This window comes from Lissotriton helveticus, chromosome 10 (assembly GCF_964261635.1).
Source record: "Lissotriton helveticus chromosome 10, aLisHel1.1, whole genome shotgun sequence".
Classification (NCBI taxonomy): domain Eukaryota; kingdom Metazoa; phylum Chordata; class Amphibia; order Caudata; family Salamandridae; genus Lissotriton; species Lissotriton helveticus.
The window spans coordinates 879122677-879147599 of NC_136071.1; the positions used below are offsets into that span (position 1 = coordinate 879122677).

At 42.3% G+C, this 24923-nt stretch overlaps 1 protein-coding gene across 1 annotated transcript in view; it reads right to left on the minus strand.

Annotated features, from left to right (window-relative positions):
• The window catches only part of LOC144784130 (transmembrane channel-like protein 2), a 415583-nt gene that overhangs the window by 293962 nt on the left and 96698 nt on the right, over nucleotides 1-24923 (minus strand). The window contains exons 8-9 of the mRNA XM_078662812.1: nucleotides 12701-12848; nucleotides 1227-1415 (exon numbers count right to left, since the gene is read on the minus strand). Coding sequence (XP_078518938.1) covers nucleotides 1227-1415; nucleotides 12701-12848 — 337 coding nt within the window. The remainder of the gene's footprint in view (nucleotides 1-1226; nucleotides 1416-12700; nucleotides 12849-24923) is intronic.

Here is a 24923-nt window from a genome sequence, read left to right on the forward strand (position 1 = left end):
GTGTATTCATGGGTATTGTAATAAATAATAAATACTGTGTTCTTCATAGTTTTATTTACATGACTATTGAGAACTAAAGCAAAGAGAAGACTGCATAATCCTAAACTTCCGATCTTGACATAGAATATGATAATACAGTACATCTCCTTTTCTGAGCTGAGAAACTCTAAATATTGCAGTATTTTACCGCTCAAATACCACAAGGTATTACCTGCCAAAATTCGTACAGGAAAAAAGTATGACATTGCTCCAGTAAATATAATCTCGTTTTAGGTGAGTTAGAATTGATAGCGTGAACCTCTGTTTTTTGCAGTGCTCTTTGCTCCTTCCAGACTGTTAAATCCTCCCCACCAGTTGTCAATACATGGTCGTGGACCACTACCCCTTTCAGATCGCTTATGTGTGACATATTCTGCTTACCTGGATTATGCATTTCTCCCCTAATGGTTACACACATTTTTCTGTATTACCACTGTGCTTTGACTGTCCTCTCGTTTTAGCACAGGCCGTAAATGTTTTTTTTTACTATGAACCGTCCTTCATTTTCTTTTGTTACACACGATTATCACTTGAGCACTGCGCTGTCGCTTATGCACTTTTCAGAGCTCCCCTTTCTGCTTTTTAAATGTGATTTACGTAACATGTGTTAATCTCTCAATACACACTGTTAAATCATAATAACAGTATGAGTGGTATTTGTTAGCACGAGTCATGTTTAAAGGGTTCAATGTCTGTGGTTACATATTCTGCAACAATTGTGGAAAATAACTCCTAAAAAAACCACTGTCTCCCGTTCATGAATCAGGATTCCAGCTCATCTCAGAAGTGGGGAACTAAAGGCCTGATTTAGAGTTTGGCGGACGGGGTATTCTGTTACAATCTGACGGATATCCAGTCCGCCTTATTACAAATGTCTTAGGATATAATACAGGTGTAAGATGTGAAAGGGATAACCGCCATTACTAGTGAAGGATACAGAGTAAAATGTGGTGCATGGTACTTACTCGTTTCAGTTGCTTCTTAATTGGAGTTGCAACAAGAACTTTTCGTTCAGTCGAACACTACACAGAAGTAGAAGCAGGTAAGACATACACTAATGTGATTACTTAGAATTCCAATTCTGTAATGCAAACGTTCTGAGAAATGTATCACTTAAATCTAGTTAATCGCATCATAAAAGCATGCAGTTGATGGGCACTTATAAGTGAATGCATGGCGTGAAGTACCTCATTTCTTTCATACCATCCTATGTTTTCCATCTTTGAAAATGTCTGGGACCGTTTTACCACAAAGTAGATGAGATAGCCACTTCCGCATAAACAGCATATTATGAGCACATTGGCCAGAACCCGCAGGAATCGTGTCAGATGGATGTTCTCGTCTTTATTGCTTTCTTCTTCATCTACAATAGACTCCTTGGGGGAAAAATAACACAAAATGAGCTTGAGTTGCTGTGAATAGACTTCCCAAAACATTGCCATGGCAACTGGTTGCACTTGTGAAGATAGCACATTAATTCATCGTTTCACGGTACAGTATAGCTAATGCACAGACGTTTGATAAGCCAGAGAATATTGCAATTATTCACATTAAGTTGCGACACTCAAATGAAACACAAACAAGCTCATAGTGTGAATACCGATATTAGCTACATGGTGATTGCACAAAAATAACTCTACGTTACACTGCACTCAGTTGTTAAACCTTCGCTGCATGGTCAGCCAAAATTACTGAAATATTGGAGGTTGTTTTGTATGGGCAGACTTGGCACAGCTCACTGACAGAATATTAGAAACAGAAATATCGTCTGTACAGAATATCTTGTCAAAAATATTGACGACCAAACTATCGAGAAGGTAAGTGGAAATAGGCATATATTTACTATTCTTAACTCTACAACTACGTACCTTGAAGATGTTATATTCGCAATGTTTGTCTTCAACATTCTTGACACAATATTTAGTCCACATGATATTTTTTCTCCAATATTTTGCCTAAATACCCCTGACAACTTACTTAAACATTTTGTCCCTTTGATGAGGGTCGTAACATTTTTGAAGTGCACATCCCTATTATAGCCCCAAGGTGTAGGGCAATATTGGATAATAGAGAGTGCTGGCACCAATCCCCCATCTCAATAACCACATGTCAACTGTCCCCCATCGCCTCATGTTCCTTACTCAGACTTTTTTGATCTGGTAATTTCTGCATTACTTTCAAACATTTCTTTGGTCATTAGAAGAACATCAGTGAACAAAACACGTATGTGAACATGTCTGCTAGGAATCAACAAAGTATTTTGTATCTATACCAAAGCTTTCAACTAAATTGTACAACACTATCCACTATAAACGACTTGTACACATCATTCTCTGTTAACTATAGTATCACAGGCACATTGCTGGATAAACTGCATTTTATCGGCCTAACTATAGGCAGCAAAGAACACTGTGAAGGCAAATAAACCACTTACATCCTAAATATGACGCAGGAGAAAGCAAACATTCAAATGCACACACATTTTAAAACATCCAAATAGCGTCCTTGATGATTCCACATACGCTAAGTGTCAGTTTATCCAGCAATGTACGGGTGACAGCATAGAGCAAATACTCTTTGTTCATTAGTTAATGCTTGTTGTCAATGTTAACCTTCTACTTGTACCTACATAAGAGAAAAGTGCACTGTCCAGGTTGTCTCTGTAAACCATTCTACTAGAAGTTATTTTGCCATCTAGATATTCAGTCACTTACAGGTATCATTAATTACATTGTTTATTTACATTGTACACCACACATATGTATGCTCATCAAATGCTTTTAAGACCCTTGCATTGACTATAATTTACCTTATGAGCCATTTGTGATCAGGTTTGCAATTTAGTCAGCCTTGAATCATACCTTAGTACGTTTTAAAAGCTGTTGTATTATGGAGGGCCCATTCTATTTAATTATTCTGCTTTTCGTGCTTTCTTCGGAGACTGAGCACTACCAGCTGACTGTTATGAATATAGATGAGGTTCTTAGAAGGAGTGTATTACTGGCACTATGTGCTGATGTATTCAGTCACCCAATAATTGTTCCCATTGGTAAATGTACACAGAGATGCAAGATAGAGTTTTTTTCCCACTATTGGTATAGTGATAGTGCACATATTATCAAGTAAAGGAAGGAAGAAATTGTAGGAAATGGAACACATATTTAAAAGTTTCACAAAGAGTTCTGCTGTTACACACGTGCACAGAATTTCAGGAACCAGCTTGCACTATTTACTGATAATTTGGTGTTCCTAATAGATTTGTGTCTATGAGAAGGGAGTACACTTTCTTTAGCATTAAATCATTTTCTAGTGTATTTAGATTTAAATGCTTCACCTCAATCAGTGCTTGGAATGCTATTAAGTGGCTTCAGGTTGGAATTAAATTGGATGTCATCCAAGCCTAACCATATGAATGTATTTGTTATGGGTTTCATACATTAGAGCGGGTGTGAGAAAATGCCTCGTTTTGTGTGTTCGCCCTAATTGTGGGATCTGATGGTGCTGAGTTTAGAACACTGCACATTGAGTCAATGCTGGTTTTCGAAATCTACACATGCTTTACAGTTCACAGCATTTTTGCACTGACCCCTAAACACACAGTAAAATTGGCTAACTTACAATTGGAGTATGAATATGGTGAAGGAAATACAGCAATTGAATGGTACAGTTAATTGTCGTCTTCGGATTGCAGCATATGTTGTCCCATCCACTGGGCTGGCAAAGAAAGCATGGCTTTAGACCTGCTGTGTAGCCTGACTCCTCCAGTTCTTTAACATGCAAGGACTCCTGTCAAAATAACCCGTATTGACAGGAAAGAACCATGCTTTTATATATTAAATAAGTCACCTATAAGTAGGCCTCACAGCCCACAAAATAACATGCCTAGTATTTAAAATTGTTTCATACAAACATTTAGGGTTAGCACATACCTAGAGTGCCAACCTCCCCTAAAGATATTTTCCCTTTAAAAGGACAGTAGCTGTCCGAGAAGGAAAACTACAATTAAAAATAAAATCATAACTCTTCAATCTTTGGTTTGGGACAGGCTACCAGTTTAATTCAAATACAATGTTGTATTGTTTATTAAAAATCCAAATCAGAGGTCAAATTGTAACTTTAGAAGGACTATTTAGTAAAAGTGACTTTTAACAAATATACTTAGTCTCCCTGAACCTTCACTTGGCTAATTAGCATTAGCTTGCCCACAGCATGCCCCTGAGAGTGCATCCTCTCAAGGAGGTGTGAAAAGTGCTCCCAGAGCAGAAACAAAGTCGTAGGCCTATTGGCAGTAAACATGAGTGTCAGGTATGTGATTCCTAAGAGCTCAGAAAAGACAGCTAATGAGGGTAGACACTAAGGGCCCGATTACAATCTAGTTAGGAAAGCCATCCGTACGACTTGGATCCAGAGGGCTTTTTGACCGAAATGTGCTCCAGGAGTCCGAACGAGCGATGCTGACATAAGCTTACGGACTCGGTTCGCTCGGACTCCCATTGAACTCTATGGGAGCCCATGTACTGATGCGTACACTGGCTCCCATAGCAGAAAAGGGGTGGGTGGGGAAAAGCGCACACCCTGGCCCGCCACACTGTGCATGCCTGGATCGGGGAAACCCATAGACACACCCCTGTGACAGATTCGGAGGGCCCTGGGTGAAGGGGGGCCTGCTATGGCCCCCTGAAATATGCTTCCAAGAGCCGTTTCATCTCCCTGAGACCGAGGCAAAGCGGCTGACAGAATCATGCATCGTACTCACTTGATCGGAATTTGGCTCCATTGTGCAGCACAATTCGGCTACAAATGAGTCGTACAGAGCAGTTTAGGTCCTGTAATGATTCGGTCTATGCGCATGAGATTTTCACATCGTGCCTGGTACTTCGGACCTGTGTACGATTAGGTCGTAAACAAGGGCTACGAATCGGAACCGGGAAAGCCAAATCTGATTCGGAGGCCTTCCGAACGACATCGTAATTGGGCCCTAAGACGGCATCAGAGAACAGGTTTATTCTGATAATAAAGAACCATGCCACTTGATATTCTGAAGTAGTGACTCTCATTACAGTGACTGCTCCCATGGTGGCCAGTTCCCTGCTTGACATTTTATCCAGGGTTAGGTTCTCCAAAGATGCCCTTTCAGACAAGTTCACAAAAGTCATGTCTTTGTACTTGAAGTCTATGTGAGATTAGTGTGAGGTGAGTTCTGCCTTATCACCTCCAAACCAATGGGCTTTTTGAGAGATTCAACAATATCCTGAAAGGTGTGAGCATGGGTTTGAAAGAGAAACTCAGATGGAAGTGGGATCTCTTGTTGCCAAGCATTTGTTTGCCAACAGGGAGGTATCATAGAATGGAATGGGCTTTAGCCCCTTTGTACTTCTGTATGGCAACCAAATGAGGGTTCTTTTGAGTCTTGTTAGAGAAGGGCGGGAGAAACCACTCAGGAAATCCAAGCAGGACAGCACAGACTATGTACGGGGCTGAAGTCTAGGATGGTGAGTATGTGAAGAAAGCTAATCATTATCTGGAGGCCAGTCAAGAGCTGATCAAAAAATGGTGTGATTAGAAGGTAACATTGGTGGAGTACTAATCTGGCAAGATTTTGTGGGTAGTGGAGCATGTGGCACCCACTTCCCTTGAAGGCAAATGTACTGGCCCTACATAGTGCTGGAGAGAGAGTACGTACAATTCCTCTCTGGTAGACCTGGCCACTCCCAGAACTCATAAAAATTTGTTATCCCTGTGCACTCTTTTAATCAAAATTATTACAACATTTTCAACAAATCTCGTGTTGGCGCTACATCTGTCGCACAGTGCCTGTCCTTGCCTTTAATAAACTTCAAAATCCGTGTGACAAGAGTGCTCTTCTCACTAAGGCGTGAGCTCTTTTTCCTGGAAACTATCAAGTTTTCTTCACTTGGAAAATTATCAATTCTAACTCATAGATTCGAAAGTCTTATTCCATGATAAGTAGATTTTTATTTACAAAATGATCATTCCTTTTTTCCATTGTTATTATTGTACATATTCTTCATTTGTTTGATTTTCAACATTCCAATACCCAATGCATTTCGGGTCAGTAGGAGTGACCCTTCATCAGAGGTCTGTGAAATGAAATAATACAGGACCAATGCGATCACTAACATAATATTTCATGACCAAATGATACATAAACATTATCATGCTGTTAAAAATGTTGTGCAAAGTGACTATGGCAAAAGTGACGACAACAAGTAAACAAGTGCAAATTGAAAAATAAATGAAACACTCCTGTGATACTAAGGTCCAAAGTGGAATGTCGTCTCTGGTAAACGTGGTAAGTGGTAACATCCCCTGTGGGGTATGGGCATCAGTCGGTCAATGCAAGCCAGAAGTGTAACACCTTAAATAAACATCATAGTGCAATGTGACACGGAGTGTACAGGTTAACCGGTAGAGATTAGCGGCGGAACTTGAGTGCGCGAGGCAATCGTTAATCAGGTGATAAACGATAAATAAATTAACGGGCAAGTGTGGACCCGAATAATGAGCGGCACTTACTGGTGTGTTCAGACATCAAGGTATGAGGCTGAAGCCTTCTCCTTCCGTGTTCGAGATCGGCTTGAGTGAAAAAGCGACTATATAGCCAATCGGCTGTGATTATGTAACGCGACCACAGTCACGTGATCAGAGTATCTGAGCTTCAAAATGGAGCGGATGCTTCCGTCACGTGCAATAAAGATATATGAAAAAATATGAAAAAAATACGAAGAAAAAAAGTGGTAAAAATATGGGGTCAAATACAACTCATTTACCGAGTTGAATTGGTATGGAGAGAAAGTGAAACGTTAAAGAAAATGAGCATTATGGATGTGTGTGTTGTGTGGATCGATCTACATAAAAAAGGACATTAAACATGTGGAAGCAGTATGTGAATGGTTATGTTGGTTAGGATGCGAACTGGGTGATAGAATATGATAGATTTCAGACGCGTTTGAGAGACACGAAAATAATGGACAGTGCTACATTCCTAATTTTGATATGTGAGGTTGTGGCAACTAAAAAATGAAGAAAATGAAAAAAAGCACAGCAATGTTGAGTACTAAATATTATACTGAATCCAAAACAGTACCATTCTGGCTATCTTATATGAGTTTAACTAGTGACTGCTTAATTAGCATATTCTGTGGTGACAAAATCACTGCTTTCATAGAAATCATGAAATTTAACATATAAATGATGTTCAACATGTTGAAGTATAGTTCCTGAGGATCAGAATAGTCTGTATACCAATGCTGTAGTTGAATTACAATTTTACAAGAAACAGGAAAATTCCACTCTGTCATTCATCCCTATAGGCTGTAGAGAGTTCCGTTTTTTTATCCAAAAGAATTCTGATTTCAGTCTTTGTTTAACTGGATCCATGTCGCAGCGCTGTTTTACTGCATCCAATACTGTGAATTTCAATTGGGATATCTGATGTTTCGCCTCCATCCAATGGGTAGCTACAGTAGATTTAGTGTTCTGTGATCTGATGTTACTTTTATGTTCTGTCATCCTGATTTTAATTTTCCTTTCTGTTTGTCCTACATACATTTTGCCACACGGGCATTTGATCGCATAAATTGCGTTTTTGGTGTCACATGTACTTGAGTGATGAAGATCTATTTTATACCCTTTGGTGGGGTGCATTAACACATTACCTGTCATGACGTTATTGCAATGTACACAATTTAGACATTTAGACATGCCCTTATAGCTGCTCCTCTCCTCTTTTTTCATGGTCAGTATTTCTTTAAAATTTTTGATCTTTGAAAGGCGAAAGTTATATGATCACTATATAATCCTTGAAGATCAGGTTCCATTTTTATGAGTGACCAGTGATTATTGATGACGCTCTTAATCTTCTTTGCTTCTGTTGAAAATTTTAACATACATACAGTTTTTTTCTCAGTATCTTTTGACTTTGCTGTTAGTAGAGTCTCTCTAGGCATGTTATTCACTCTTTTTAACGATTCTTCCGAAACTTCTTGGAGATATCCTCTTTGTTGATATTTTCAACTTGATTGGCAAATGTTTCCTGGACATTAATAGCATCCGATGTAATTCTCTTGAGTCTGATAAATTGTGAGGTCGGCAGATAATTCTTTAAAGTTTCCGCATGAAAACTTTGATACAATAAACTGGTGTTTCTATCTGTGGTTTTTATATGTACTTTAGTGTTCAGGATGACAGAACATAAAAGCAACATCAGATCACAGAACACTAAGGGCTAGATGTAGGTAAATAATATTTACCGACTCTTAAATACCGAATCGGTAAAATTCGGTATTTAAGAGTCGGTAAATATGAAGGGGGGAGATGTAGGACAATCTAGATGGTTTTTTTCCGAATCGGTAAAATTCGGTATTTACCGATTCGGTAAATACCGACCGGTAATGCCCATTCATTCCTATGGGCTTTAAAGCCCATAGGAATGAATGGGCATTACCGATTCGGTATTTACCGAATCGGTAAATACCGAATATCACAAGGGTGCAGGGGGTGTCACTTTGACACCCTCTAGCACCCCCAAAACAGGGTCGGGTGCCATGTGGCAGGCATACATGCCCTAAGGGCAGGTCTGCCTGTCATATGGCACAGGTGTGCATGCACACATGTGCATGCACACCGGAATCGGTATTTTACCATCAAATTGAATTTGATGGTAAAATACCGATTCGGTAAGGCTTGTGGGACTCTGAAGAGTCCCACCTACATCTCAAATTTACTGAATCGGTAAAAATAGCGATTCGGTATTTTACAGAATCGGTAAATTTACCGATCGGTAAATTTACCGATTCTGTATAAATATGCCCCCTACATCTCAAAATCCATTTACCGGTCGGTAACGGCCGAATTCGGCCGTTACCGACCGGTAAAAGCCTACCTACATCTGGCCCCTGATCTACTGTAGCTACCCATTGGATGGAGGCGAAACATCAGATATCCCAATTGAAATTCACAGTATTGGAGGTAGTAAAACAGCGCTGCGACATGGATCCAGTTAAACAAAGACTGAAATCAGAATTATTTTGCATAAAAAACTCTCTACAGCCTATAGGGATGAATGACAGGGTGGAATTTAGTACTCAGCATTGCTGTGCTTTTTTTCATATTCTTAATTTTTTTGTTGCCACATCTTCACATATCAAAATTAGGAATGTAGCACTGTCCATTATTTTCGTGTCTCTCAAGCGCGTCTGAAATCTATCATATTCTTTCACCCAGTTTGCGTCCTAACTAACATACCCATTCACACACTGCTTCCACATGTTTAATGTCCTTTTTTATGTAGATCGATCCACACAACACACACATCCATAATGCTCATTTTCTTTAACGTTTCACTTTCACTCCATACCAATTCAACTCGGTAAATGAGTTTTATTTGACCCCATATATTTACCACTTTTTTTTCCGTATTTTTTTCGTATTTTTTTATTTATCTTTATTGCACGTGATGGAAGCATCCGCTCCATTTTGAAGCTCAGAAACTCTGATCACGTGACTGGGGTCGCGTTAGATAATCACAGCCAATTGGCTATATAGTCGTTTTTTCACTCAAGCCGATCTCGAACACGGAAGGAGAAGGCTTCAGCCTCGTACCTTGATGTCTGAACACACCAGTAAGTGCTGCGCATTATCGGGTCCACACTTGCCCGTTTATTTATTTATCGTTTATCACCTGATTAACGATTGCCTCGCGCACTCAAGTCCGGCCGCTAATCTCTACCGGTTAACCTGTACACTCCATGTCAGATTGCACTATGGTGTTTATTTAAGGTGTTACACTTCTGGCTTTCATTGACCGACTGACGCCGATACCCCACAGGGGATGTTACCACTTACCACGTTTACCAGAGACGACATTCCACTTCGGTCCTTAGTATCCCAGGAGGGTTTCATTTATTTTTCAATTTGCACTTGTTTCCTCGTTGCGTCACTTTTGCCATAGTCACTTTGCACAACATTTTTAAGAGCATGATAATGTTTATGTATCATTTGGTCATGAAATATTATGTTAGTGATCGCTTTGGTCCTGTATTATTTCATTTCACAGACCTCTGATGAAGGGTCACTCCTACTGACCCGAAATGCATTGGGTATTGGAATGGTGAAAATCAAACAAATGAAGAATATGTACAATAATAATGATGGAAAACAAGGAATGATCATTTTGTAAATAAAAATCCACTTATCATGGAATGGACTTTCGAATCTATGAGTTATAATTGATAATTATCCAAGTGAAGAAACTTGATAGTTTCCAGGAAAAAGAGCGCACACCTTAGTGAGAAGAGCACTCTTGTCACACTCCCAGAACTCCCCACAGAGTGAAACTGCACTTTGCTTGCACACACATGACCATGTTGATGGTGACCAATGAGGGGAGAAGAAAAGGAATGAGCCCCTTTCAGACCTCCTCACCCACAATGAGAAAGATGGCAGAGTGGACAGAGTTGTAGTCCCTTCTACAGTGACAAAACCGAAAGAAAAAGTACTGTCACCAGTTGATGGGCCAATTTTCTGGCCTGTTCTTTCTGGCATCTGGACTGATCCAGTGTTGTGTCACTGAAATTATCACTGGCGACAGCTTGCTCGTCAAAATAAAAAATCTACAGGCTGTCAGCTAAAAGGAATGCCAGTATCAATGAGAAAGGGGCTAAGATGTTGTCCATGAAGGCCTTTGAGCCTTCAAGGAGTCTTTGATCTAGTCCCGTGGTACTGGTACCTAAGGACCAAAAAATGGTTCCATGTTTATTACAACAGGCTGAAAGTGATCACTAAAACTGGTACTCACCCAATTCAAAGACGAGATGAGCTAATAGACAGATGAGCTGCTGAATCACCCTCTGGGTAGTGGCAGGTTGCCCTGACTATGGGGTCCAAGGATGTGTCTACATTTTCCACCCAAGATAGACACTGTGAGTTTAAGGTCAATTTGATGTACAATTTCTGTTAGTAGAGTACTGCTGCTCTTCTGCTTTTATCTTCCTTGGGTACTATTTTTTTTTTATTTTCTCTCTCTGCACCTGGTGTTACTGTTTTTGTTCCTACCTCATAAAGCGGCAAGCTGCCATGAATTCCTGCGGTAAGATGCCTTGTGCCTTCACTACCTCGGACTAATCTATGCATCTACTTTCCCTATTCATGGCTACTGCCCTTTCATAGCTACCTAAGAACCCTTATGTATCCTATCGTTCTTCGGACTCTTCCTCTAGTCAATTGTTGTTGTTTATTTTTATCAGCGTTTTATGTACCTCCGGTATATGCTGCTATCTTGTTCCTTTTTCCTGGCGTCCTCTGTTTGCGTTTTTACCTTTACTATATATATCTCTACGTACCCTTTATGTACCTCATGTTATTATTGTTGTGTATATTTTTTTACCTCATATTATTACTGCTGTGCATATTATTTTACCATTATTATATTTAGCTTGCATTTCTACCACAACTCTATATATATTTTTACGTACCCCTTTTGTACCTCATGTTATAATTGTTGTGCTTATGTTTACCATCTCTATGTATATTTGTATGCACCCTTTATGTACCTTATGTTATTATTGCTGTGATCACTCTGTAAAGTGCTCTGATACCTTTGGGCAACATTTGCCCTATATGAAACTCACAAATAAATTAATAAGGTGATGGCATTTCGGCTGAAGAATGCCCCTGCTACCTTTCAGAGGCTGTTTAACAGTGTCTTACCTGGGTTAGTGAGGTATATCTTAGTGATATTGCTGTCTTTAGCTGCACCTGACAGGGCCACTTGACTCAGTCCAGGGAAGGTCTCTAGGCCCGGCAGCAAGCAGGCCTTGGATATCAAAGCCAGCAAGGGCCAGATAGGGAAAAGATTTGTCATTTGAGAGCTCTTGCTGACCATAGACTTCTCAGATAACTGCTGCAGATGACAGGGGCGAATCCAAGACTGTTAAGGTAGTCCACAGGGACTGAACTTTACAATAGAGCATAGAGTTGAGCTTGAGCACACCAACATAGTTGGCTCTCCAGCTTCTTTCACTAAGACAATGAGAAGTGCTAAGGGAATGTCTGAGTTGATCTTTGTCTTTCAATTAGGGTTGAGCATTGTGAAAAAATGCCCTTTTCGCATAGTCACCTCCTTTTTGTAGACTGATGCTACTGAGTTTTTAACTCTGTGCACTGTGGTACTATTGGCCAGACGCCAATGCATGTGTTCTGAACCTAAAGATATGGTAAAATCTGCGTATCCCCAATTGGCATATTCATCTTTCCAGTAATGGCACAGTGTAAGGTGTAAATTGCAAGAGGCTCATTAATATTAATGAGTCTCGCAATTTGTGACCCTATTGGGAATCGTAAACAGGGTTAAGCACACTGTTGTACATTTTACTTTGCGACTCACAATTAGTCGCAAATTGCGAGGCACAAAATAAAATGGGCGTACATCTGGCCCCTAGCTCTTATGGACAATGTTAGAATTCTCGGACACATCTCGGAGCCTACTATAGATTTAAAGTTCTAAGTAATCAACAAGAAAAGGTGAAAGAGAAGAAAAAAATACTAATTAGGTAATGGTGCTGAAATAAAAAACGTAACTGAAAAATAAGATGTTTAATCAGAGGTAAATTCTAATCACAAGCATCACTTTATAAATTACCTTGAAGCTAGTTGTGATTGATGCAAATTTGTTGTCTGCGGTTTCAGGATTGCCAATTAGATAGTCCCAACTTGTAAACATTTTAAAGCTGAAATTATAATTTCCATCATCGCCTTCTCCCGTACTTTCATTGGCATTACTGGCCATTCTGCAGATACACAAAGCAGCACACACCCAAAAAATAGTAACATTAACACGATTTCATTATCAAACTGAAAAAAAACATGTCAGTAGGAGGTGTGCATAGGTGAGAGACCAAATAAAAGTCACGATGAGTGCAGAGATAGCAAAATTGGGGGCAGGTAAAGAAGAGACATTAGGAATAAATGTAGAAGAGAACAAGAATGCAAAATATTTAAAAGGTAAGTCATGTGCTGACAAATGGGAAGAATTTGAGGAACAGTGGTGATTTTTATGCCCATTGCCCCAAACGAAAACAAATAAGTAGATCTGAAGAGACACCTCAAGAGGCAATAGAGTTAAAGGGGCACATTGGTCCCCTCCGAAAATGTGATTTATTGAAAATAATGAAAAAAATTCTTTAGAAATCTTGCCTCTCTCGCTCCCAGCACTCCACTGTATGGATCTGGGGGTAAAAGTGTTGTCGGGCAAAATTTGGTTGCGCCCATTATGGTATTGGAGACGCTTATGGACTATCCCTAAACTCGCACAGTGTGTTGAAGGTCTCAAGGATGTTATGACAATTGATGGCTTTAGTAAGGTCCCCTGACTTCTGCTTATTAAAAAGGAGCTTTACTCACTTGGGCTGCCTGAGCTGTGGGAGTGCCCAAAGTCTACCAAATTCTCAGGCAAGGATCTTTTAAAAAAGCACTATTTGCATCTTCAATAGCTAGAATTTCACAATGCTCGCTTTTCCAGGTAAACCAATGATTTTATTGGTTACCAGCCCACTTTTGGGTTTGAGATCTTTTGGGATCAGGTGTTTGTTGTATTGGAAAGAAAGCTGTAGTTCCAGTTTCGAGTGCGTACCCTACCACTGAGAATGTTCACTTTCAACTGGACCGAGGGGGAGCCTCTCTGTTTCTGGCCTGTAATTCTGCAGAGATGAATGTCATGCATGTTTGTTTTGTGTGTCCAGCCCATGCATTCCTCGTAGGACCTGGTTAGCTTCCATATGCAGGCTGCTAGGTGTAAACTACTATTCTGCTGCCCTTGGCATTCTCAGGGCAGATTGTAGTTCGGCATTTCGGTTACCAAATTTCTGGGTCTCTGTTGGTGATCAGAACGGAGGTGCTGTGCCGCCTGTAGTTGTCAGAAATTGTTTGTATTATCTATCAGGTGTCACTTCGCTGTTTTATCTATATGCACGTTTGTAAATCACTGTGTTAATTGTTTTAATCAGTTTTTTCAATGTAGCAATTGTTTTAACAATATTTCTGCTTATTATTGTTCTTTCTAACTTTGTTTGTAATTTTATGGCCCTGGTGGTCAAAATTATATTATTTGAACTGAACTATTGAACATGTAATTAAGAATATGTGTTTGGATAGCAAAGAGCTGGATCATAGTAGTAAAATAGACATAAACGCAATAAACAGCGGGTATTGGAATTTCACCAGCACAGATATTCCTTATAGAGGTCCATTTAAACAATGTCAACATGTCCTACGGAGGAAGCATTCATGAAATACATTTCAATTTCTTGTTTAAAGAATTTTTTTTGTACTGCATCTTCTGGGGCCATATGTAGGTAATCTCAATTTACCTATTCTTAAATACCGAATGTTACCGATTCGGTATTTAAGAATAGGTAAATGGGATGTAGATAATTAATCGGTAAATTTTACCGAATAGGTAGGATTCGGTAATTAAGAATCGGTATTTACCGATTCTGTAATTCCCATTCATTCCTATGGGCCTGGAGGCCCATAGGAATGAATGGGAAGCCATTCAGTATTACCGATTCGGTAAATACCGAATCGGTAATAGGGGGAACATTTTCAAGGGTGGCAGGGTGTCACATTGACACCCTGTTGCACCCCAGAATAGTGCATGGGTGCACATTTGGCACACATACATGCCCTAAGAGCATGTATGTCTGCCACATCGCACTGTTGTAAAAGCAAAATAATTGCTTTTTTAAAGGTTTTCGATATTTACCACCAACTTGTAGTTGGTGGTAAATAACGAATCCTTTAACTCAGGAATGCACTAACTTGAGTGCTCCCTACATTATGGATTCAGTAATTTACCAAATCGGTATGTTAAGAATTCGGTAATTTACCAATTTCTTAAATTACCAATTCAGTAAAATACCGAATCCAGGAATCATGCCACCTACATCTCAAAAGCCAAATACCGGTCGGTAATGGCTGAAATTCAGTAATTTCAGTATTGGGCAACCTACATCTGGCCCCTGAAGTTTTAAAGCAATCACATCTTCTTTATGTTATACCTCATTCATACCCCCTTCTCACTAGAATTGGAGTTAAGATCGTCTTTATCTAGGAGTGTGCGGAATTCACAGATTTTTACTCTGTCGAATTCCACAGAGTTACATAATTCTGCAGACTTTCGCGAGTGACAAAATTTCAGAATGTCGCGCTGCTTGCCCCGTTTTTTAGCGCAGGCGCTTTTTCCATGTTGTAACTTCAAAATAAAGAGTACCACGCCAAAGGGCGCTGCTTCTTTCTGCCGCTTGAGTAGATTTTGTACAGGAGCAGGATAATTCTCAAAGCGAACTCAAGATCAGGCTGATAAATGTAGAAGGGAATGCTAATGCAGCTAAAATGAAGAAAATACTTTCCCAACAACCAAATTGAAAGCCTTCTCTGCATCTAGCAGCATAATCTGGGCCGGGATTTTATTGTGGCTAAAATAATCTAAGGCCTCAATTAAAAAGTGGTGTTAAAAGATAGCTGCCTCCCTAGAAGAAATTCACAGCTGTCGTCTTGTAGTCAATGTTTAGGAGACTTATTGGTCTATATGAATTCACAACCTCCTTGTCTTTAGGTTTCTTTAAAGAACTGACCACTATGGCCATTTTAAAGGAGGGGTGGTTCCTCTGCCCCTGCAGAACACAGTTGGCCAATACCACCAATTCAGGGTTCAAGACAACAGAATTTGTTTTATATAATTCGACTGGAAATCCATCTTCTCCACTTGCTTTCCCATTAGCTAAGGACTACACCACTTCCTCTATTTCTTCAAGTGTAATATCTGCCAACAGATCCCTTACATGATTTACCTGTAGTTTGGGGACTGTAAGCTTACACATGAACTCCTTAAGTTTTAAAACATTAACCTCCTGTGTTGTGAAGTAGATGACTTTATAATGGTTAGAGAAATACTCATGGATTTGTGATTCTTCTGTCATGTGGATCTTTGAATTTTTTTCCGCCAAATATGCTATCCTGTTGGATGCTTGCTGCTCTATTTGCTAAACTAAGAAATCCCCAGAGAATTCACTTTCTTCATATACTTTTTGAAGGTATGCAGAGTTGGCCAAACAATCTATATTGTAATAGTATTCTTGCATCCTTTTGCGTGCATGCACAAGAGCCAACTTGTTTTTTGCACTCCTATTTGTGATATAGTGTTCATTTGCCTGGTGGACCCTAGTTCTAATTGTGACCTCTCTATCTTTTGAGAGCGCTTTGTTACAATATCTTTGGAAATTATATAGCCACGAATGGTTTCCTTAAAGTCTTCCCAGACACTTTCTACTTTAGCAGTAGCTCTGTATGATTGAAAAAAAACATCTTATTTCATTATGGACCTCAGTGCACCAACCTTCGTCCTCAAAATGAATTTTATTAATGACCCATCTCGAGCTTAACTAACGTTTATCAAACCCTATTTACCTCCATCTTTGCATGATCGAAAAGCCATACTTGGTATAATATTATTGCATATTATTAATTAATCTTAAATAGCGGGAAGTAAGAAAGTAAGAAAGTAGTCCAGTCCGCCCGCAGCTTTATATTTTTTTATATTTTGCAGAAAAACATGAGTATTCTCTCTTTTCCGGGTACCTAGCCCTCCAGATAGCAATCAGATCTAGTTTTTACACGCATTCAGTCAAGGCCCTGGCTATTTGGGACTTGTTTTGTTTGCGGGTCCCAGAGGACTAATCCATTTCCAGATTTTGCAAAAAAATTGAAATCACCCCCTATTTATACCACCCCTGGAATCTATATGAGTGCATAGCAAAGATCTAATAATGGTGCTGGATTATCTTCTATGGGTGCATATATAGAAGCTATTGCTAATGGATGTATGACATTACAACGCATGCTTTTACATCGCATGCCTTTGCAACGCTGTTTTTACAACGCATGCCTTTACTACGCATAGTGCTTTGGGGCGCTGGATAGTGAATAGTTTAATTTACTATTCCAACTCCAGTCCCCGTGGATAGTAGGGAAGGTGTTGGATAGTAAATTAAACCTATTCCCTATCCTAGAGCGCCCCCCAGCACAATGCGTTGTAATGATTTGCGTCGTAAAGGCACTGCGTGGTAAAAGTTGCGTTGTAAAGGATGTTTCCCATTGCTAATCTACATTGATTGATTAAGCCACTAATCCAACCCCATCTCCCTTTTGTATCTAACTGAAATGAACTTATTTGAAAATGAAATGATTTAATAATAACAATTGCAATTCCCCTATGGATGGCATTAGCTGACAAAAAATATCGACCACTAGTCCAGTGTCCAAACATTCTGTGTGTAGATTCTGTAATTCCCGTATAATGTGTCTCCTGAATTAACACAATATCAGGATTATGGCCTTGTATCCATTAATCTATGGCTCAAGCTTTAATCTAATTATTGAGGCCATTCACATTTAGGGAGACAATGCACATGGAACCTTAATGCATTTAAATAATAAATGTGCCTACAAATCATCACATATATGCAATTTGCCATTCTCAAGAACTTTCAGCTTGGATTGCTGCACAATAGTTGCACAAATGTCCGCCTTTTGTTTTGAAAAGTCAATCATCTGCACAAAACCTCTTCTCCTTTTTGCAGCAAGTGCCGTCATATCTGAGAAAATCTTAAACCGAGGAACAGTTTGAATCATGAAAGATCTTTTTTCTATGGCTTTAGTCAAAATCTACTCACGTACTCAGAAATCGGCAAAATTAACCAAAATTGTGTGAGGGTATTTTGCATTAGTAAGACATAGAGATGGTATCCTATGTGCCATTGTAATTGTTTTTTTTTTTTTATTTTTTTTTTATTTTTTATAGACCTTTATTACACGAAGTCAGATATACACAGCCATGTGCCTACAACCCTGGGGCCGGCTGCTAAAACATCTTATACACGTTTCCAAGAGATGAAACAATCATAATCAGCCCAGTGCATAGAAACACATCAGTTAGTTTGCAGGTCATAAGGTCATAAATTTTCAGTTTCAATAGTAACCCGACAGTTGTGGACTTAGAACTATCCACAAGAGGAACAAAAGAACATTGAGACGTCTACATTTCTGTCAATTTAGTACCAACATGTCGTGGAGTGATGCTGGATCATGCCCCGGGGGTCCCACTTCTGAACTGAGACCCACCGTTAAAACCACTTCACAATCAACCCTCTTCGTCTGTGTCCCGCGACAGTAAATATGCTGTAAGATAGCACCAGAAGTCTTTGGGCCTAGATCTTGCCGGTAACTCTTCCTCATAAGTCTGTAGCTTGTCTCTACAGCTGGTCATATCCAGTATCCACCTGCTCGTTGTGGGTTTGTGTTTGCTATGCCAGCATTGTGCGATCTGCCTCTTGGCCAATAACAGCGCTATCGCACAAAATTTACGCTTTGTGGCCCTTAAATGTGGGATAATTCCCAGTAAACAAACACGAACAGTGCAGTCCATCTCCACTCCCAACATGGCAGCCAGCGTAGTAGTGACTTCCCCCCAATAGGTTTGTATCGCTGCACAGTCCCATGCCAGGTGTGTGAACCCTGCCTCCCCTACATTACACCGTTTGCATCTGTCATGCTCCTGAAGGCCAAATCTATACATACGCGCCGGCGTGTAGTATGCCTGATGAATAAATTTATAATGAATAATACGTAAATTACCGTTTGGTGTTAGGATTTGTGTTAGCGCGCATGTTTGTTGCCATTCCTCCTCCGTTAGTGATGTCTCCAGTACCCTGTCCCATCTTTCCTTTGCTCTGTCCCCCGCCCCTGGTATTTCAGCCTGCGCTGTTGTGTATAATCTAGACACCAGGTGTGAGGTGTCTTGAGAAGTGAGGATCATTTGGAGGGAGTCCAGGCTCTCCGGTTCCTCCGGGAATGTGGGGAAGAATGTTTGCATGGCCCGTTTTAACCGGTAATGTGTGAATAGGAACAGTGGTGTTTTATTCCGAATATACTCCATGTCGTCTATTTCTACAAAGTGCCCCTCATGGAACATGTCTCCCATCGTCCCAATTCCGACCTGCTGCAATAACGACATTCCTACCTTCTCCCCTGTGACTGATAGTTCCTGGTGGTGAGGCAGTGGCATCGCTGGTGCGTATAATGGCTCTTTGTGCGCTAATCTTGCCAGTTTCCTCCAAGCCTTAACAGTGGTGTCAATTGTGTTAATATCGCGATTGTGTAGAGGCGGTCGCGTGTGTGAGAGCATCGATGACAGCGGGATGGGCGCCGCATCTCCCTGTTCAATGGCCGTGTGTGTTAAATATGGTACTTCGTGGAACCAGTATGCCGCGTATTGTGCTTGAGCACATAAATAATACAACAGAAAATCAGGTACTCCGAAACCTCCCCTGTTGTATGGCAAGGTGAGTGTCTGTAAGGGCACGCGTGCTTGTTTTCCCGCCCAGATCAGTTTTAAAACCAGGGACTTGATGCTGTTAAAAACTGCCGTAGGTGGTTCAATGGGGATATTATTGAAGAGGTACAGTAACTTCGGCAGGATATTCATTTTTACGATTGCTATTCGATCCGCTAATGACAGAGGTAGTTGTATCCAGCGCGACACTTTATCGTCCAAGTTGGACACAGCCGTTCCGTAGTTCGATCTAATCACCACCTCAGGATCTCTGTGGTACATTACGCCCAGATACCTCACCGGCTCTGACTGCCACTCCAATGGGTAGTCCGTATCGTGCGAGGTCGTCGTGTCTGTTAAAGGAATAATAGAGGACTTTGTCCAGTTTATCGTCAATCCAGAGTGTCCTCCGAATTTTATATATTCTCGCATAATTGGATTTAAGTGGGTGTTAGGGTCGCGTATGTACAAAAGCATGTCATCCGCATACAAGGAGATATGCAGAGGTCTGGATGGGAATTGCAAGGCCGAGGTCTTGTAGTTTTGCCGTATTATGCAAGCTAGAGGTTCTAGTGCTAGTGCAAAAAGTAGTGGTGAGAGCGGGCACCCTTGTCTAGTGCCCCGTTGAATCTTAAAGACTTCCGAGACATACCCATTAACTCGCACCCTTGCACATGGATTAGTGTATATTATTGTGACCCATTGTACAAATCGCTTGGGGAACCCCATTCTGAGCAGAATAGTTAGTAAATAATCCCATTCGATGGAATCGAAAGCCTTGGCGGCATCTAACATGACCGCCACAGCTTTGGTTGATGGCTGGAGATAATGAGATAATGCAAATAACGACCTAGTGTTGTGGGTAGTGGATCGTGTAGGTATAAAACCTGCCTGATCTGGCAAGACCAAGCTCGTCATAAGCGGCTTCAGACGTGTCGCTAATAACTTCGCCAGTATTTTAGAGTCAGTATTTATAAGTGAGAGTGGCCTGTAAGACTCACATATCTCCGAGTCCTTACCGGGTTTAAGGAGCGCTATGATAGCTGCCTCACGCAATGTTGGTGGGAGTTCCGAGTTCTCGAACGCTGCACCATACATGCTCACCATGTGTGGAGCAAGGAGGTCAGCATACTTTTTGTAGAACTCATTAGTAAACCCGTCTGGGCCCGGTGCTTTACCGTTAGGAAGAGACGTGATTATGTCCGTTACTTCCTCAACTGTTATTGGTGATGCCAACATTTCCCTCTGCCCATCCGAGAGCCATCCTATCGCCACATCGTCTAAATAGGTAAACGTGTCTTCTCTGGATGCGATCGGCCTTGATTTGTACAGTTCCTCGTACTCTCCAGCGAAGCACTCCACAATGGCAGTAGCCTGTGTGTGTGTCGACCCATCCTTTGCCTTAACACGTAGAACAGGTGTATGGCCCTTACCCTCACAGATTTTGGCTGCCAACCTATTGCCTGGTCTGCCACCTTCCCCATACGATCTGGCTGAAATCTTCCTATCAAGGTATTTGATTTCGTCCTCTACAAATGACTGATGTTCGGAATGTAGAGTTCTTAATTCGCCCAGGTGTGCGACATTGTGTGTGGTTTCATAAGCCTGTTCTAGCTCCCTCATGCGTGTTTCACATCGTGCAATTTGTCGTCGGATATCTTTTAGGATGCCAATCGTCGTGCTCATGCACACCCCACGTAAAGTGGCCTTGAATGCTTCCCACAAAAGACCCGGGTCTTCCACTGTAGGCTTGTTGATTAGGAAATACTCTTTGATCGCTTTGTGGATAGTGTCTGTATAGACCGTGTCTGTAAGTGCGCGTGAGTTAAATCTCCAGTGAAAGGGAGGAGCGATATAATTCGGCAGTGCCAGTGTCAGCCTTACAGGATTGTGATCCGACAGAGTTCTTGGCAGGACTTTAATCTCCGTCGTCCACAATGCGATGGCATTCGACCCCAGCCAGTAGTCCAAACGTGACCAGCTGTTATGAGCTGCAGAAACGTGTGTGGCGCCCGGCTCAGCTGTGTATTTGAGCCTCCATATGTCTGTCAGTGACAGGTCTGAAATCATGTGAAGCAGCTTAGCCCTGGCATGTTTATGTGGTTCTAGGGAGTTCGAGGAGCGGTCTACCCCTTCCATCAATGTTACGTTCCAGTCCCCACCACAGATTATGTGAGCATCTGGCAATGTTTGAATGTGTGACCATAGTTCCTGATAAAAGCCCGGGGTGTCAGTGTTGGGGCCATATACATTTAGAAGTGTTATCTTTTGACCCCTAAGCATGCCTGTCAGAATGACATATCTACCACATGCGTCGCAGATCACCTTATCTACTGTGAAGTTCACTCCTTTCCGTATCAGTGTGATCACCCCCCTCGCATAGGTGGAGTAGTTAGCCATGTAGGAAGATTCCGCCCACCTACCTCCAATCTGAGCACGTGTGTGTGGCGCAATATGTGTCTCTTGTAGTATCGCTATATCTATTTCCCACCTCTTCAGGTAAGCGAAGACTTGTCGAATTTTTTTCGGTTGAGTCAACCCCCGTACATTCCATGTCAAGAGTTTAATGTGATTCTTGTTGTGGCCTCCAGTTACCTGCGCCATGAGTGAGAGTGAATTGTCAATCCTGACATTGGAAGAACATCTCGCACCACATGGCACCGCAATACCCATCCGCAAACTAGGGGTACCACCCCGGTTCCCAGCCCATCATCACACCATAAATACACTCGTGTTATCCGTCTCAGTCTCAAAACTTCAACTACCCCCCTCATCCCCCCTCCCCCACCCACTCCAGCAACCCAATTCTGCCGAAGCCATTGACCCATTTATAAACTTTAACAACTAACCGTACTCTGTGAACAACTTTGGTGGGGTTTACCCTTTTAGAGGACCGCCAGGGGCACAACTCTACACCCACATTAGTGGATGCAGACGACTCACATTGTGATTATATTACCATGTGTAATATTCGTGTCCCTCTCATCCCTCCCCCGCCGACCCCGGACAACAACATACATTACTTGGCAGTATTCGACTTCATACTCGTAACCTCCCTTCGGTGCCAGTCCTCGCCCACTTGGCCGGGTCGGCCATGTCTATTCAGCCAGCTCCGTTGTGCTTGGTCTTGTGCCGTCGTTGCACCTCCACAGCGCGACTCAACATAAGGAGGTCCAATGTCTCACCTCCAACTTTTCAGGTGTCCTGCATGCTCATATCCGTAAATATCATTATCCGGGCCTGAGAGGTGAAGGGCCTCCAGGCGCATGCGATGTTTATCCCGTCCTCCTCAAGGCCTGTCCCGTTCACCTGCCCTTGCACCAACAGAGCACAAGGCTGCAAATATCATATGCTGCGGAGATGAAATCAACGGATTAGGAAGAGAAGAGAAAAAAAAAAAGAAAAAAGAAAACAAAAAAAAAACTGCATGGCTGTTCACATCCCGGGCCATTGTCCGTGCAGAGTCACTCCGCCACGTCCGAGTCCTCGTGTTGCTCCTCGCGTACACGTTGTTTGTTGTGTTGTATGATTTTTTTGACGAAGTCTTGCGCTGCTTTCGGTGTCTGTAGTATCACTATCTTGTCCTTCCATGTCACTCGGAGCCTCGCTGGGTACAGCATGGAGTACTTCACGTTCAGATCCCTGAGTTTAGTTTTTACAGATGCAAATTCTTTCCTCGCCTGTTGGACCGCCATGGTGTGATCCGGGTAGAACTCTAGATTGTTGCCTTGGTGCGTGATTTTGCCCTTTTCGCGCGCAAGACGCAGTATCGTGTCTCTATCGCGGTAGTTGAGTATTCTCGCCACAATTGGCCTTGGTGTCGCTCCAACTTTAGGTTTGGGTGCCAACGATCTGTGGGCTCTTTCCACTATGAAGATATGGGATAGGGCTTCTGTCCCGAAAATGTCTCTGCATAGCTGCTCAATGTAGGTCTCCATTCTGCCCGTGTTGGTCGTCTCCGGCAGGCCAGCTATGCGTACATTATTACGTCTGGAGCGGGCTTCCAAATCCTCCTCCCGTGCCTTGATCACCTCCAGAATACGCTCCATACCCGTGCATTTGCTAGTCGTGGCGTGTGATTCGTCCTCCACCGCTGATATTCTCGATTCGGCCTCATCCAGTCTTTCATCATGTTTTTCCAGTTTGCTCGACATCCCGTCCATTCTACAAGTAAGATTGTCTAATTTACCGTTAATGTCCTGCACATTAGCTTGTATGGACAGCAATATTTTTTCCATGGTGGACGTAGTTTCCGCCATCATCGCTCCCTCTCCTTCTGGCGCTTGTTCCGTGCCTTTCGACGTTTTCCTGTTTTCAAAGGAGATTTTCGGCTGTTGCCTATCTGGTTTCCCCATTACTGGTGGTGTCGGGGGATTCTTATACTGCGGTGTCGTCGTTCGCGCTGTGGGTTTGATGAACGCCGCTGCGGCCGTACTCCTTGTATGTATTCTTGTGGAGGACCTCGTTGTTCCTTGGGCTTCCAGCTTCCCTGTACCCCTCACTCTCGTTCTCAGATGCGTGACTTCCCGCTCGAGGGCTGCTTCTATGCCCGTGTGTGAAATGGGAATACCTCCATCATGGACCCCGGCAGGGCTATTGTCCTCGAGTCTAGCCCCGTAAGGAGTAGTAGGTCGCCGGCCCGCCCAAGGGTTGTCAATCAGTACCGCGCCGCAGCTGCAAGCCCCACCATCACAGTCCCGCGCCTGGTAATGTCACTCACTCATCGTTGCCCACTGTTCCTTGTGTCAGGCTCGGTCCGTCTCATAGCGTTGGCCGCGTTGCGTTATATTATATCGCACCTCCCTCCTGGCAAGGAAAGGGCGCCGTGATCCAAATACGTGTAATATGGCGCGACGCGGTACTGTCCCAACACAGCGCACAAGCCTACCCGTGTTGGCACTGGATAATGAGTGCAAAGGAGTCTTCAGGTCGGACTAGTGCTCTTCCTCCATCCCAGCGGGGGACCCTGACAACGTGCTGAGGCCCCGCACCAATCCAATCTTTACGCTGGTCTTCCCTTGTTGCCACTGCCGCAGCTCCGTTTATGTCCCACTGTGGTTGCGGTTCACGGACCGCCAGCTCAGGCCAGCATGAACCCTCTCTGCTGCCGTGGGGGGATGGTCCGCAGAGATCCTGCTCCCGGGTCCATCGACCAGGTGCCGGCAGTGCAACTCGCGTCTACTACGGTTCAAAACGCAGTTGCCGCCAGCCTCTAGCAGTACTTGGCAGGACTCTACGCTCGCAGACAGTCAACCGCACTCTCCTCACCCGTTTACTCCGGTGCTCTCCTCTCCCCGCATCTGGGCGCCGCCATTTTGATTGCCGCCGTCCTGGATACCTTAAAGGGGCCGTGTGTGATTAGGCTCCCGTGAGATACAGTCATTTCGGTTATTCACGCCTGCGACTCATCCTCCTGGCCATACCTAACGTGATGAGCGTCGTAGACTTAGCTGTCGGGACCGTAGGGATCATATCT